The sequence below is a fragment of the Entelurus aequoreus genome, linkage group LG04 (genome assembly GCF_033978785.1).
Source record: "Entelurus aequoreus isolate RoL-2023_Sb linkage group LG04, RoL_Eaeq_v1.1, whole genome shotgun sequence".
Lineage (NCBI taxonomy): Eukaryota > Metazoa > Chordata > Actinopteri > Syngnathiformes > Syngnathidae > Entelurus > Entelurus aequoreus.
In genome coordinates this window covers 38,999,061-39,015,854 of record NC_084734.1, presented here as the reverse complement: position 1 = coordinate 39,015,854, position 16,794 = coordinate 38,999,061, and the positions used below count along the sequence as shown (strand labels likewise).

Below are 16,794 nucleotides of genomic sequence, written 5' to 3'. Positions count from 1 at the left end.
CTGTGTTGGTGAATCTTTTGCAATTTGTTTAATGAACAATGAAGACTGCAAAGAAGAAAGCTGTAGGTGGGATCGGTGTATTAGCGGCTGGCTCCAGCAACACAACCAGGAGGACTTTGACTTGGATAGCAGACGCGCTATCCGACGCTAGCCGCCGACCGCATCTATGATCGGGTGAAGTCCTTCGTCGCTCCGTCGATCGCTGGAACGCAGGTGAGCACGGGTGTTGATGAGCAGATGAGGGCTGGCTGGCGTAGGTGGATAGCTAATGTTTTTAGCATAGCTCTGTGAGGTCTCGTTGCTAAGTTAGCTTCAATGGCGTCGTTAGCAACAGCATTGTTAAGCTTAGCCAGGCTGGAAAGCATTAACCGTGTAGTTACAGGTCCATGGTTTAATAGTATTGTTGATTTTCTGTCTATCCTTCCAGTCAGGGGTGTATTTCTTTTGTTTCTATCTGCAGTTAAGCCCGATGCTATCATGTTAGCTCCGTAGCCAAAGTGCTTCGCCAATGTATTGTCGTGGAGATAAAAGTCACTGTGAATGTCCATTTCGCGTTCTCGACTCTCATTTTCAAGAGGATATAGTATCCGAGGTGGTTTAAAATACAAATCCGTGATCCACAATAGAAAAAGGAGAGAGTGTGGAATCCAATGAGCCAGCTTGTACCTAAATTACGGTCAGAGCGAAAAAAGATGCGTCCTGCACTGCACTCTAGTCCTTCACTCTTACGTTCCTCATCCACGAATCTTTCATCCTGGCTCAAATTAATGGGGTAATTGTCGCTTTCTCGGTCCGAATCGCTCTCGCTGCTGGTGTAAACAATGGGGAAATGTGAGGAGCCTTTCAACCTGTGACGTCACGCTACTTCCGGTACAGGCAAGGCTATTTTTATCAGACCAAAAGTTGCGAACTTTATCGTCGATGTTCTCTACTAAATCCTTTCAGCAAAAATATGGCAATATCCCAAAATGATCAAGTATGACACATAGAATGGATCTGCTATCCCCGTTTAAATAAAAAAATTCATTTCAGTAGGCCTTTAAAGATGATAAAAAGAACACATGAAAGATGCAGCTAATGGGAGTCACCGTTGTAGCCTTCAAAGCCCTCTAAAACAGGGGTCCCCAACCTTTTTGTAGCTGCAGACCGGTCAACGCTTGAAAATTTGTCCCACGGAGCGGGGGGGGAAATACAATCATGTGTGCTTAGAAATACAATCATGTGTGCTTACGGACTGTATCCCTGCAGACTGTATTGATCTATGTTGATATATAATGTATGTATTGTGTTTTTATGTTGATTTACTAAAAAAAAAATAATAATAATAATATATATATATTTTTTTTTTCTTTTTTTTTTTTTTCTTGTGCGGCCCGGTGGTTGGGCACAACTGCTCTAAAACAACTTCAAAACCCTCCATCAATATTTTGTGTACACACTGCAAGTACTGTATATACATAATGTAGTAACAGACACGTTCATAACAATATGTAATATGTTAAATATTTATTTTGATAATTTTAATCATTTCTGGGACGGATTTCTTCTGCGCATTGATTTCTGTTCCCATAGCAGCGCACGTCTGACTTCTAGCAAGAATGTGTGTTCCTACTTCCGGATTCAAACACGTGTGTGTTTTCTAATCATGGCAGACTTGGTAACAGACAACGAAGACGACTATTTTTGGACAAATGAGATTTCACAACCTTATACTTAAAAAGATGAATATACTGCTGGTTTTAGAAGCCAGCACGTAGGAAGAGTGAGACGTTGGAGCAGACGGAAGCCGGGAGAGTGTTGTGAAAGCGATTTTGACGCTAAAAATAGGTAACTGTTAATTCTGGGTAAGCACGACATAAACGTCCCCAGCCAGACTAGACAAACAACTTTCCATCGAGTGAGTCACTTTAATATTGATCATGATACACAGCATGCCATGCGTGTTGTTACAACTACAGTATGATCAAGTATGACACATAGAATGGATCATACTGTCTGGCTAGCTCAGCTGTGTACAAACAAAACATGAAATGTGGGCTAATACATTATAGATACTGTAATATGATTGTTCATGTTTTTAAAAAGTTAAAAGTACCAATGATTGTCACACACTAGGTGTGGTGAAATGAACCTCTGCATTTGACCCATCCCCTTGTTCACCCCCTGGGAGGTGAGGGGAGCAGTAAGCAGCAGCGTTGTGCATGCCCAGGAATCATTTTGGGGATTTAACCCCCAATTCCAACCCTTGATGCTGAGTGCCAAGCAGAGAGGTAATGAGTCCCATTTTTATAATCTTTGGTATGACTCGGCCGGGGTTTGAACTCACGACCTACCGATCTCAGGGCGGACACTCTAACCACAAGGCCACTGATACTACATCAACGCATTTCGGGTTGATGTAGTAGATAGCTTATCTCTTGCTGGAGCTAGCTTTTACGGCTAATACCGTATTATGGCGATGTGTTATTACGCTAGAAGAAGAGTTCCTCAGTGTTCGCTCTTACAATAATATGGTTATTATACAGGTTACGGAATGTAAACAAAGTATTGTGGACGGTTTTTGAATGCATTTCTAAAGTGATTTAGATATAGAATGGATTGCTCCCATTAGCTGCATTGCTGGCCACCAAGAACAAGCCGATTTAAAAATAAAATTGTCCTCTTGTCTCTCCTAAGGATTGTGAACGATAGGCAAAATTCCCCCCAAAAAAGTGTCTATGAATGTTCTCATTCATCCAGGTCATTGTCATCTCAGGATTCCAAAAAAAGTGCACATCCCCTTTAGGTTTCTGGAGCCACGCCGCCCCCCTACAGTCTTGTCTATGTTTTAATGGTAAAAATCCTGTTTGAACTGATAATGTTTTAAGGCCTTAAAGCACATGCACGTTATTGGGTAGTCCTTGGTGGGAGTGATGTTTGGGCCAGTGGTAAATGGAGGGTCACGGTCGCATCTTTCAAAATAAACTGAATGAGGAGTAACAATCGCACACACCTGCTCTGGCCCTTTCTCCACCACCACGACACACAATGGCCGCCGGGACGCGGTTGCAACTAATGATGTAGGAAGGATGGAGGAGGAGGAGAAGGAGGGTTGAAGGAGATGAAAAGGAAGGTGTGAAGCCATAATCGACATATGTAGTTTGTTTAAAATATGACGACATATAACACAAATTTACTCAATATGTTTCATGTGTGGAGTCAAGGAGAATAAGATGATCAGTGTGCGTGTCCTAAAACACTCCTGGTGATATCACTAAAGGGCAGCAAGGGCTATAATTAAACTCTAATTTAATTATTAATACAGATGTACTCAACTTGACACACCCCGTATGTTCAACAATCATTAATGTTAACAAACTGACTTAGTACCCGCACCAGCCTGTGAGCGGCAGCACTGTACCACAAAGTGTCCTGGGCATGACGTTAAAGTGCATCCGGCAGTGGAGGCTCCTCTATGGGGTCTTGGGGCACTAGGAGGTTAACCCCTTTACTACTGTTACCCCAGGTGGCCCTTGGCAAAGGCCTAGTACCTGACTGCCCCCTAGCCAGGGATACGGTGAAGACCTCAACGGCGGAGCAGGCGGAAGACGGTAGATGTAAGAACTACCGCAACGGCTGCGATGGCGGAAGAAGGCACCCTCACATCCATGTGGGCCCAGTTATGGGGATATAACAACCCAAGACCTCAACGGTGGAACAGGCGGAGGATGATTGCTAACCCTATGGAGCGTCACAACGGCTGGGATGGCAGAAGAAGGTTGCAGCAGAAAAGGGTCCCCAGTCGTCTTGGACTCCATGCCACTGGACCCTGACCTGGATCTATCAAGGATTGTGTGGTGACTGTCTGTGCACTAATCTCCCCACATTAAACAAAGTCACGCATAGGCATCCTCCATAAAAGGATACCCCCCCTACCAGGAGGATCGTCATACTCGCTTCGAGTGACCGCCGATGATGATGATGTACCACAAAGGTACACCCAGACCACCAAAAAGTAAAGAGAAGAAGAAGCTTCGCCAGTTGCTAGCTTACCTTCCATTAAAGGCCTACTGAAATGATTTTTTTTTTATTTAAACGGGGATAGCAGATCCATTCTATGTGTCATACTTGATCATTTCGCAATATGGCCATATTTTTGCTGAAAGGATTTAGTAGAGAACATCGACGATAAAGTTTGTAACTTTTGGTCGCTGATAAAAAAAAAGCCTTGCCTGTACCGGAAGTAGCGTGACGTCACAGGTTGAAAGGCTCCTCACATTTCCCCATTGTTTACACCAGCAGCGAGAGCGATTTGGACCGAGAAAGCGACGATTACCCCATTAATTTGAGCCAGGATGAAAGATTCGTGGATGAGGAACGTGAGAGTGAAGGACTAGAGTGCAGTGCAGGGCACATCTTTTTTCGCTCTGACCGTAACTTAGGTACAAGCTGGCTCATTGGATTCCACACTCTCTCGGATCTGTATTTCAAACCACCTCGGATACTATATCCTTGAAAATGAGAGTCGAGAACGCGAAATGGACATTCACAGTGACTTTTATCTCCACGACAATACATCGGCGAAGCACTTTAGCTACGGAGCTAACGTGATAGCATCGGGCTTAACTGCCTATAGAAACAGACAAAATAAACCCCTGACTGGAAGGATAGACAGAAAATCAACAATACTATTAAACCATGGATCTGTAAATACACGGTTAATGCTTTCCAGCCTGGCGAAGCTTAACAATGCTGTTGCTAACGACGCCATTGAAGCTAACTTAGCAACGGGACCTCACAGAGCTATGCTAAAAACATTAGCTATCCACCTACGCCAGCCAGCCCTCATCTGCTCATCAACACCTGTGCTCACCTGCGTTCCAGCGATCGACGGAGCGACAAAAGACTTCACCCGATCATAGATGCGGTTGGCGGCTAGCGTCGGATAGCGCGTCTGCTATCCAAGTCAAAGTCCTCCTGGTTGTGTTGCTGCAGCCAGCCGCTAATACACCGATCCCACCTACAGCTTTCTTCTTTGCAGTCTTCATTGTTCATTAAACAAATTGCAAAAGATTCACCAACACAGATGTCCAGAATACTGTGGAATTTTGTGATGAAAACAGAGCTTTTTGTATTGGATACAATGTGTCCGAATACTTCCATTTCAACCATTGACGTCACGCGCATACGTCATCATACATAGACGTTTTCAACCGGAAGTTTAGCGGGAAATTTAAAATTGCACTTTATAAGTTAACCCGGCCGTATTGGCATGTGTTGCAATGTTAAGATTTCATCATTGATATATAAACTATCAGACTGCGTGGTCGGTAGTAGTGGGTTTCAGTAGGCCTTTAATATTTGATGTTCATGTGCAACTTAGATCTATTCATCAGTCATTCTACGTATGTATAAAATAGTTTGGTAAGTAGTGTCCAGTTAGTCCATTAAGGCTTGGCTAATTAAAAGAGGACGGATTCATCCAAATATCGCTATTAAGTGTCCGTATCGGATTGAAATGTTTCTATTGTTAAATCGATAATTGTATTTGAAAATCGGGGAGTAAGTACTTGGGCAAAGGGGTCTTTGGGAGAAAAATCTAAATTAATAAAACAAAATCCAATAGATTTTGCTTTTTGATTCGACATTTTACACTATTGACTTTAATTTGTTAAAAAAAAAAAAATGCAATTAACGTTTTTTTTTTTCATTTATAAATGTTATTATTCTATGTTTTGACAATTGTTTTGTATTTGTATATTTATACATTGTTAAATGTTTTTACAGTACAAATTATGTAGGATACAATAAAATTTGTATTCAAATTATGGACAAAATATTAAAGGGAAGACCATCCACACGCACATTTATTATACAAACATACACATACTGTACATATACATTCACTGTACAAACATACATATACACTTACTGTACATATACATTCACTGTACAACACACATACTGTATACACATACTGTACATATACATTCACTGTACAAACATACATATACACTTACTGTACATATACATTCACTGTACAACACACATACTGTATACACATACTGTACATATACATTCACTGTACAAACATACATATACACATACTGTACATATACAAGTACATATGCACACATACACTCATGCACATAATCACGTTTCATCAAACATATATTCATGTTGTTGTCCTAGGGTAAACTGGGTATAACACATGGCACACTGACAAAGCTTAACCTATTGTTACTATAACAATCTACAAGGTTAATGTAGGTTGCTTCTCTTTCTTCCCCTCCATTTTTCTGCATTCTTTCATATCTCAAGTTATCATTACGTATATGTATTTTTGCATTTGAACAACTGTATTGTTGATAATAAAGGTAAAGCCCTGCGATGAGGTGGCGACTTGTCCAGGGTGTACCCTGCCTTCCGCCCGATTGTAGCTGAGATAGGCTCCAGCGCCCCCCGCGACCCCAAAAGGGAATAAGCGGTAGAAAATGGATGGATGGATGGTATTGTTCATTATCAATAGCGCTATTTCTATTGGTATTCGTATTGCTCCATTTTTAGTGTAATAATGCTCATGGTCATTTCTGTATAATTTTTTATTTTTTCGCTAACTGCTTATTTGCTATTACTTTCACCATCATATTTGTACATGTCGTATTTGCTGATGTTGCTCTATTGTTGTTGTTGTTGTATTTGCTGTTGTTGTTTTTGTCTCTCTGTCTAATCCCCTCTTGTCCCCACAATTCCCCCCTCTGTCTTCCTTTTTTTCTCTTTCTATCCCCTCCTGCTCCGGCCCGGCTGCACCAAATGATAATATAAATACATTTAATAAAGTCAAATACAAATAAGGCAACAAGAGAAGTATCCTACACTTCTCTTTTGTAAAGTAAATATGAACAGCCGATATGGGCATCTACATCTACTATATGATTTGTCTGAGAAGCTGGACAGGACTAAAAAATAAAATAAGACCACAAAATAAACCTGGAATCTTGACATATTTTTAGGGGCAAAAAGTATGGGTATTATTAGCAATGTTTGGGACGGCGTGGCGAAGTTGGTAGAGTGGCTGTGCCAGCAATCGGAGTGTTGCTGGTTACTGGGGTTCAATTCCCACCTTCTACCTTCCTAGTCACGTCCGTTGTGTCCTTGGGCAAGACACTTCACCCTTTGCCTCTGATGGCTGCTGGTTAGCGCCTTGCATGGCAGCTCCCGCCATCAGTGTGTGAATGTGTGTGTGAATGGGTAAATGTGGAAATACTTTCAAAGCGCTTTGAGTACCTTGAAGGTAGAAAAGCGCTATACAAGTACAACCCATTTATCTATTTATTTTGCCTTGTACTGTAATTACTTGTTATCGGGTCGACACCAAAACATGCAGTATCGCCCGCGCTCCTGCCTGTGATTGGAGGGAGGGTCCTGGGTGGTGGTCTCCCTCCCAGTGCGTCAAGACGCGGCAGCAGTGACTCCCTCCAGGCGGGCTTTGAGGATCGGTGGGTCCAGTGCGGTGCACGGCGCGCTAAATGACGCCCGTTCGATCCCCGTGACACCTCCGCCATGAGCTGCTTGGATGTTATGTACCAGGTGTTTGGAGCGCAGCCTTACTTCTCCTCCTACAGCTCCTATCACCACCAGGTACGACTTCTTCATTCCTACACGCACAGGTCAACATGTAACTTTATTACAAATAACTGCTTGGTTTTTTTCTTGGCAAATAACATTACATCATGTAAACACAATTGAGTGAGTCCATATTAGTCATTTTGTTTTTGTAATTTTTTAAAGTCAACATGTTTTTTATAATATGTCACACTTAGTTTGACAAATTAAAACAAACCACATGTCCCATTTAAAAGTGAAGGCGATTGTTTAAAGTATTATTCTTAGTAGTATTATTGCTGTAATCAAAGAAATGACAGAAGATTATAGTACATTTAATTGTAAATAAAAGTTGTCATCACCAGCTGTGTTATATTACAAATATATGTTTATATACAATGATGATGTTTTACTTAAATAAGTTATAGCCAAGCTACCCCAGCTTTTGCCTCAGGATTCCACTGATAATTATGTTTATGTATTATCAGTTGGAAGTTTTGTGGCTAAAAAGGGAAGGCATGCCTTTTCTTCAATAACTACAATCAGTTCATGCACTGCAAATAAGAGCTGACCAATAAGATAAAAAAAGACGATGTAAGGGAAAAAATACCAAAAAACAGTTCAACTATCTGTCCATGCAGCTCATTACTTTTACTTGATAAGACATCCTAAATTAAGAGTTGTATATCTAAACTTTTAAGATAGAAATAAGTATTTTATTCTGAAAACAAGCATTATTCAACTTTCAATTCTGAAATTCCGCACTCTCGGATGTTGCAGAATCTTTAAACAAGATTTTCTACGTGGGGAAAACCAAAATATCTTATTTGGATAGTTTTCTCAAATTGGGAAATAGAATAGACAATATAATTATTCATGCTAAAATCAAGATTATGCTGTAATGTCAATAACTACAAATAAATAAATAGCTCTTAAAACTAGGGACATTTCTAGAAATATTTGCAGTGTGAGGACTTTCAGTATGTGTGCAAGCAAGATAACTGTGCATATATTCAGCATGTTGCAATAAATATCAATCAGCGCTTGCAGGATATTAACATCATATCATAATTCACCAATAATAAAACAAGCAAAACTCACACTTTTTTAATTGAAGTCTTTACTATTTGTTGAAATGCATCCAAATAGTAGTAACACGCCAAATAATCATAAAGACAAATAAAGCAGCATCCATAGTAACTTTTTTTTTTTTTCTTTGGCCAAATGTGAGTGCAAAGTAGAAAACTTAAACGTCTCAGTATTCAGCACGGCTGAAGTTAACTAAAATATCTGACACTTTAGCATTAATAGACATACTTTTCTTTTTTCATTTTTATTTTATTTTAATTTTATCTGTCACAATGTTTTTTGCTCTAACACAGAGGTGTCCAAACTGTGGCCCAGGGGTCATTTGTGACCCGCAGCATGAATAAAATCAAACACCAAAATAAAAATATAGCAAAAAAGGTTGAATGTAGTAGGAAAAATGCTGAAATATTAATACTAATAGCTGATAATAATAATGTACCTATATATATGGGGTATAACTTTTTTGGAGCTTTTTTACAAAATCTTGAGAAATATATACAAAAAGAGTATTTTAAATAGTATTTGGCTTTCGGTGGACAAAGTTCACCTCCTTCATTTAAAACAGTGTGTGTGCATGCATGTGCGTGTGTGTGTGTCTTTATTGCATAGAAGGTGGCCTTGTATTCCAAAATGCAAGACCCGCAGGGCGGTCCCCCTGGACTCCATACCATCAAAGAGGAAGACAAGGAGGTGTCCCCGGGGACCGAGTACCTAAGTGCACGCTGCGTCATCTTCACGTACTTCCAAGGGGACATCAGCGCCGTGGTGGATGAACACTTCAGTCGCGCCCTCAGCCAGACCGCCTCCTTGTACCCTTCTAGCAGTGGACATAAGGCCCCTAAAGGTGTGTGTCTGTGTGAGTGTGGGTGTTTGTGGGTGTGTAAAAAAAATAGTAAGACTTTTAAAAATAGTGCCAAGCCGCAGCTTTGAAGACCAAACATTCACACTTTACTTTGCATAAATCCTACAATTAAACACTTATATGCTTCTTTCATTTATTTATTTATTTATTAATTCAGGTATGAACTTACAACTGTATTGAATCCTGCTGAGAGACGTTTCTAATTAGTTACCTTATTTATATTAGATAAGATCAAACTTTATTGATCCTTAGGGCGTTAGGGATTATGGCTACAGGAAGGATTTAGCTACATGAGAGGGTCAACTATATATGTGTGTGTGTGTGTGTGTGTTAGTGTGTGTGTGTGTGGAACTAAAGTGAATCACACATGCTTTATTCACTTACCACTTGAGGAATTGACTCTTTAACCCCACCAATTTACCATCTCAGTTTGGATTAGTTAGCCACACTCTCACGTTACCAATTGTCATATTTTCAGCGTAACCGGAGCACTGCTCTCATGCTGATCTCCTTCAAGGCCAGGGTCTAAGGGGAATAAATATTTTTTATGCAAAAAAAAAACCCCACAAAAACATTCCACTAAAACAGTGCCATTTGCTGCCGTACTCTCTAAAAGATAAATTAGAATTTCTGTCTTTTTTCAACACTAAATCTGATCATACCCACATTGAACTACTCAAATGTGTATTGGCCCATCTCATGCAACTTTATTTTTATACAAAGTTAATAAAAAGGTATACACTTTTATACAAAGTCATGCAACTTCGTATTGGCCCATCTCATGCAACTTTATTTTTATACAAAGTTAATAAAAAGGTATACACTTTTATACAAAGTCATGCAACTTCCTGTGGACCAGGTGACTTGTCACATTACCCCCTTTTCAGAGTTTCATGTGTTAAGGGAACAGGACTGAGTGAAAACTAAGAGTTGAATTCCAACAAATTATTTTGGGTTTGTTTTTTAAATAAAATAAACTTAATGTATAGTTGGGGTAAGGATTAAAACAAATATGTAAATACATTTCTGAAGGAGTTAAATAATTATATTTCATGGTCAAGTGTAATTTTAGGAAGCGGGGAAAGGCAACAAGTTGTTGTGGTCGAGGTAGTTTAAATCAATATTTATTTGTTATATTAAATATGCAATCAGATCAAAGTATAGGACCCTTTCCTCCATAAGACATTTTTTGACAGTTAATTTGATGGCATTGGGGATGCAAACAGCACCGATTCGGTGAAATGTCCCACATGAATTCCCCCATGACATTTTGTCTCACGATAAAAGAAAATATATGGGTAAGGGTTAACAATTGAAAGCATAGTCATATTTGACGTTGCCTCTTTGTGTTTTTTGCAGATGGATCTTTTCCAATGAGCCAACGAAGTTTCCCTCCCTCTTTCTGGCACAGTTCCTACCAGTCATCCGTCTCGTCCTCGCTGGCCAGCGCTCTCTCAGCGCCCCACTCAGAGCTCGCTTTCACCGGGGACCCGTACTCCCCGTCTCCCCTCCACAGCCACCTGCATCAGCCCAGCCCGGACACCTGGCACGCGTCCCACCATCACCACCACCCTTACTCGTTAGGGGGTGCAATAGGCACGCAGGGCTCGCACTACACGCGGCCGGCCATGCACGAGATGTACGGCGCAACGTTTGACCCTCGCTACGGCTCGCTGCTGGTGCCCTCGGTAAGGCCTCATCACCGCCTGACATCCGGCAGCAGCTCGGTACCCGGGTCCAGTAGCTCGCCCTGTGACCTGGGGTGCAAGGGGGAGCCCGGGACGGGGTCGGCATGGAGCGGAAGTTTCTCAGGATCTGGACAGGAGATTGGACTCAACATGGACGCAGGTAATAAACAATCTGAGCTTTACAATTAGACTTGTTCTGATGTCAAAACAATTGTTCCCATAGAAAATAATTGCAGTAGAAATCATCTTTTTTTCAGGGTCAACCCTCATTTACTGACGGCCAGGGGTGTACAAAATGGGGATCACGTTCAGCTTGTCTTTTATTGGCCCTCAGCACTTTTTTAGTTTGTTTTGAGTTCTGTCTTGAATTCAATAGTGTTTCTCACCTTCTTTATCAAAAAGATGGAACTCGCAACTTCTTTGGCCCCATGGGGGATTATTTTGCTGTCATGCTAAATAAATAAAAAAGCATAGAGAAACACATGGGATTCTTCGTTTGGGCACTCGATTCCATGAAATGATTTGCAGATGTATTATTTGTTTGCTGATGACCGAGACGTAAGCAAAAACCGGGGGAAAGTTTGGGTGAAATTTTTTGTCAAAGTGGGCGTGCAAATCCTGAGGTAAATAAATAAATGATAAATGGGTTATACTTGTATAGCGCTTTTCTACCTTCAAGGTACTCAAAGCGCTTTGACAGTATTTCCACATTCACCCATTCACACACTGATGGTGGGAGCTGCCATGCAAGGCGCTAACCAGCAGCCATCAGGAGCAAGGGTGAAGTGTCTTGCCCAAGGACACAACGGACGTGACTAGAATGGTTCAGGGTGGGGATTGAACCCCAGTAACCAGCAACACTCCGATTGCTGACACGGCCACTCTACCAACTTCGCCACGCCGTCCCTGTTGTGGTACTGTTGTGGAGCACAAAGCTTAAAATGCGGATGGTTTGTTCAGATAGCTTAGCATTTATTTTATTGGTTTTAGTGTCATTAATGCACAAAATGTGTCAAAAAGTGTCATATTTCAGTTTTTCTGTATTCAAGACCTTTTATAGTCCAAAACACAGATCATAGGGTTTTTTCACTTTCCACAGTGTAATCATAATATAGTACATACAAAAGTGTAATAGAATAATATACAGTATAGAAACTATTTAGAAACGTAGAATGTAAAAAAGGTGCATAAGCATATAACATTTGTAAGACAAATACTATGCTGCCCTCAGTGGAAAAAGGTTGGATACTTGTTTTTGGCAATTTTTATTTTAAATTTTAATTGCCATAAAATTCTTTAAAATACTTTTCTATGATACTCGTAAGTACCATTTCCTGTTCTATGATTATCATCGCTCCTTTACTATTTTGCCAAATATGGTACCCCACGAGAAAAAGTAAAAGCTGCTCACTGAGCTGATGTCTCATGAGATCTCTCGTTGAAGTTGACCGGCGCTGTGGCTGCTGGGATTAATTTGAATAAACTTCCGTGGCGGCTCGCCTGCTGGGAATGAAAACAACAAGCTAACAAAGCAACAACACGGTGGTGAAAAGCCCAATTAATTGAAGGAGGATTTCTGCTTCTTGGTGTCGTCTTACCGCCAAGCCACGGCAGCTGTCCGCTTCCTTCTCTCTCACTTCCTGCTTCCATCTTGACTGGTTTCCTCTTCCTTCTCTCAATCTCTCTTTGTCACCGCTGTCCTTTCAGGTTTTCAGACGCAGGACAAGACCAAGGACTTGTACTGGTTCTAGTACCTCAAACCCCCCTTCCACCGCTCCTACTTTCCTGTCTTCCTCTTCTGCTGCACAGACAAACTGACCGGCGCTCTACTTGCAGCTCTGTCTTACGGCGGCCTGTGCTGACGCCAACAAAAGACCATGCAGAAGACGCCTTGCGGGACAAACTCTCGGGCAGGAAAGACAGACGGGGACATATGTGTGCCGTCACATCGCAGGACTGTCTTCACCGGGGACAACTTGGACATGCTTTGGCTGGTGGGAGGGTCCAAACGTCATCATGTTGTTGTTATTATAATGCTGTGAAAACTAGTTCCTGAAGTTCTTAATGCTACATTTTCACCAAGTACCACCTCAGAAAACACTTGGCTGTCCAAGTACCACCAAACTGACCAACATTAAAATATGTAAAGGCCTAGATATTTATTAAAAACAAGGCAGAGGTTCTAATTACCTATATGTTTGGCCACTGTAACATTACACACAGTTTGAACAGTAACACTGTGTTTGAATATTTATTTAATTGATTCTTTTGCGTCCCACAGTTTGAGAATTCCTGTTGTATTGTATGCACAAGTATAGAGCTGTATCGCAAACAGAAATATTGGAGTTCTGCTACTGCTTCTACAAAGCGTCTCGCAGTCAACGAGGATCGAACAGCAGCCAAGTTCACAGTTTTGTTGACCCATCTCCTCCGCCCAGACGCTCCCCCCTGCAGCGCCCCGTCCCAATGTGGACTTAACTCTCTGATGGACTTATTGGACTCAAATTTGTTCCAGAAAGACGTTGTCACACCTGGACTCTTTTTGAGAGGTGTTATTTTAAAGTGAGTTGAAAAAGTAAAGATTAAAAAGCATCAGCATGCAATGTGAACTCCACACCCACGCCTGCCAGAAGTTAAGGGGGGAGGGGGGGGTGGGGGTCTCCGTGTTTGTCTGATGGAGGACCAGGAGAGCTATTACGTCTATTTGGAGCCGCTTGACTCGCTGCTTCCATGCAGCTGTCATCGACAACTGCTCTTTAACTTAGTGAGCACACACACACACACACGCGCACACACTGGTGGAAGTCAATAAAGGGGGCATTTAGAGCAAGCTGGGACAACTGCTGTGTGAGAGGACACACAAGCACAACTATGTGAGGCAACTGTCAAAAAGTCACTGCTGACCGTGTGTGAGCACGTGTGCATGTCTATGCTGGAAAAAGGACCTTGCTGGGATCAGTCCTCGTCATGTTTTAGGGTAGTGTTTCTGAAATATCCCCAGGAAAAATAAAATATTTCACGCCCCCCCCCCACTCTAGACTGTGACTATGAATAGTATAATTTGTCTATAAAATTAAAGTTAACTATAACTCTGCATAACATTGTAATCTTATTAACATTAAAGGAAACAACACACCGGTCTTTCCTCGTCTCCCACCTTGATTACAGGGAATACAAGCGCTACATACGCTTCATCATATTCTGGTATGGGAAAAAAAGCATGTTCCCCAAGGTCACACGCCCCCCTGGCATCGCACCGCGCCCCCAGGGGGGCCGCCCCACTATTGGAGAAGGACTGTTTTAGGGCAACATTTCCCAAAGGGGTTCAGCAGACAGGCGAAATTAGAACTGCGCATCCTCTAAATCAGAGGTCCCCAAACTACGGCCCGCAAACATCCAAAATCCGGCCCGCGAGAAGTCCCAAGTTAAAAATAAAATAAAAACAATTTTAAATTATAAGTTTTTAAAATCTGTCCTTTCTAATCCATTTTCTAGTGCTTGTTACTCTCGGTGTCTCCTTGCCGCTCAGGCAAATCATATTGTCAAAAAAAGCATTTTCCCATCGATAACGCAAGTGCGCGCTCTTTAAGTCAATTAATGCGCGAGTAATATATATATCCATCCATCCATCCATCCATCCATTTTCCACCGCTTGTCCCTTATGCTGCCCCATAACATATATATATACATATACATATACACAGCCCGGCCCCCGGCCAAATTGTTTTAACCCAATGCGGCCCCCGAGTCAAAAAATTTGGGGACCCCTGCTCTAAATGTACACATTTTCATGAGCCATGTAAGTTTGGCAAATGCTGTTTTAAATTATGTATAAAAATGTGATTAAGTTAGATATGACATCCCAGCAACATGACATCTATTCACATTTACAAAAGAAGCATAAAAAATGTTTTTGCTTTGTTGCAAAATTACTCAAAATTCCTCTACCTGCAATAGTGTGTTAGTTGCTTCGTCATAATTGTAATAATATTTAATAATAATTCTCATAATTTTATCAAATAATGTCAGTTCATCTGTCTATCAACCTTGGGAGACTGTTGTTTCCGAGTGTGCCTAAATGCATCGCAGAAAATCACACAACATTGCTCTATTTCAATTGGTCAGCAGTGAGCGCGGGTATTTAAAGCGGAAGAATGTCGAGGTGCTGCGTTAAACCATAGTACTGAAATATGAATCCGAGGAAATACAATAAAGTTGTTGTTTGTAATGGCAAGTAGACGGCCGTACTTTAAAAGGCGAGAAACTTGGCGAAAGAGCAATTAAGATTGAAGACTAACAGCGTACATACGAAGACTCATTCGGTAAATCATCGCTGTCATCTGTTCATGAGCTATCAAATGAATGCCGTTTGTTATATAGTGTATTAATGAATTATTGAGAGCATATACCTGACCAAACGAGCTTTACTGAAATGAAGATAACGTGTTCTGGTTGGACCAAAGTGTGCTAAATGTGAAAGCAGGCACCTTGCACTTAATTGGATTTGTTATGTGGCAACGAGACACACTTCGTTAGTGTCATTCTTTTTGTTTTGTTTTTGAGACACTTAAAGATACATACTTTAACAAAGTGTGTCTTGCTGCCACACAATAAAGCAAAGACAAATTAACGAATTAGTTAATTAATTGAAGCTCCTTGCAGCTTAGAAATGCACTTGGCGTGTGTTTGTGTGGCCATAAAACATGAGCCACAACAAATTGTTGCAAATTAAAACGCTGTCATCACATAAATGCTGCAAGATCTAAAAGAAGCGGTGTCCAAACCTTTTCCACCAAGGGCCACATACTGGAAAGCCAAAGCATGCGGGAGCCATTTTGACATATATGTTGTGTAAAAAATACTAAAAACAAACATAATTTTAAAGACACAACTTTTTTGTCTGGTTTGTGTTTTAGGTTACAAAGGGTATTATGATTAGTAAGTATCAAACTGTTTGCTTTTTCTCACTACGTTGTCTTTTTGTGTTTGGTTTTTTTTTTTTAGTTTTTTGTTTTGCTTTTACTTCGACAATATGTCATAGGCCAATAACACTTAAGTTGCGTGCCACAAATGGCCCCCGAGCTCCATTTTAGACACCACTGATTTGAAACCTAAAAGCAAATGATTGAGGGAAATGTTGCAAGTTCACAGAACAAAGGAGAAGTTTGCCAGGCTGCCAAAGGAGCCAAAACTACACTACGAGAATATTAGCCTTGTGAATCGGTATCTGTAAAATAGTGTATTTGTTTAAAAGACACCCAACTTTCTTCAGGACATCCTTCTCACGTCTCTGCTCTGCCTCCCCTGGTAGCTTGGCTAACTTCCATTTTGTTGTGTAAACTTGCAGCATTTCTCTTGTGCAGTTGTTTTTGGGCTTTGCGTGTGTGTTTGGTATATTGCTGCATTTATTTGTGATCTCGCAGGGTATATTTTATTGCAGCACTTGAATGTTTTGTGTGTGTGTGTGCAGCATTTGGACATTACAGCGTGTTTGTCCCTTTCAGCCACCTTACCCTACTGTACATTAACAGCTGTGACTTCTGACCTTCAAAATCAGTCAATGTACAATAT

The 16,794-nt window shown here is 41.0% G+C and overlaps 1 protein-coding gene across 3 annotated transcripts; it reads left to right on the top strand.

The window, feature by feature from the left end:
• Positions 1-3,424: 3,424 nt before the first annotated feature.
• Positions 3,425-14,249, top strand: vgll2a (vestigial-like family member 2a). 3 transcript variants are annotated; one of them, XM_062043549.1, is made up of 5 exons: positions 3,425-3,973; positions 6,820-7,620; positions 9,283-9,517; positions 10,895-11,383; positions 12,931-12,987. In XM_062043549.1, the coding sequence occupies exons 2-5, from the start codon at positions 7,543-7,545 to the stop codon at positions 12,972-12,974; spliced, it is 846 nt and encodes a 281-aa protein (XP_061899533.1). In that variant the 5' UTR covers positions 3,425-3,973; positions 6,820-7,542; the 3' UTR covers positions 12,975-12,987. The 3 variants fall into 3 exon arrangements, with proteins under 3 accessions (XP_061899533.1, XP_061899534.1, XP_061899535.1); XM_062043550.1 differs by lacking the exons at positions 3,425-3,973; positions 12,931-12,987 and adding an exon at positions 13,060-14,249 and having other exon boundaries at positions 6,499-7,620; XM_062043551.1 differs by lacking the exons at positions 3,425-3,973; positions 12,931-12,987 and adding an exon at positions 11,481-11,552 and having other exon boundaries at positions 6,499-7,620.
• Positions 14,250-16,794: the final 2,545 nt, after the last annotated feature.

Bases quoted from the DNA above. Each gene is read 5' to 3' on its own strand.
- vgll2a (XM_062043549.1), top strand. From the start codon at position 7,543: ATGAGCTGCTTGGATGTTATGTACCAGGTGTTTGGAGCGCAGCCTTAC. The intron at 9,518-10,894 runs GTGTGTGTCTGT...TGTTTTTTGCAG, and splicing joins TGGACATAAGGCCCCTAAAG to ATGGATCTTTTCCAATGAGC. The intron at 11,384-12,930 runs GTAATAAACAAT...CTGTCCTTTCAG, and splicing joins TGGACTCAACATGGACGCAG to GTTTTCAGACGCAGGACAAG.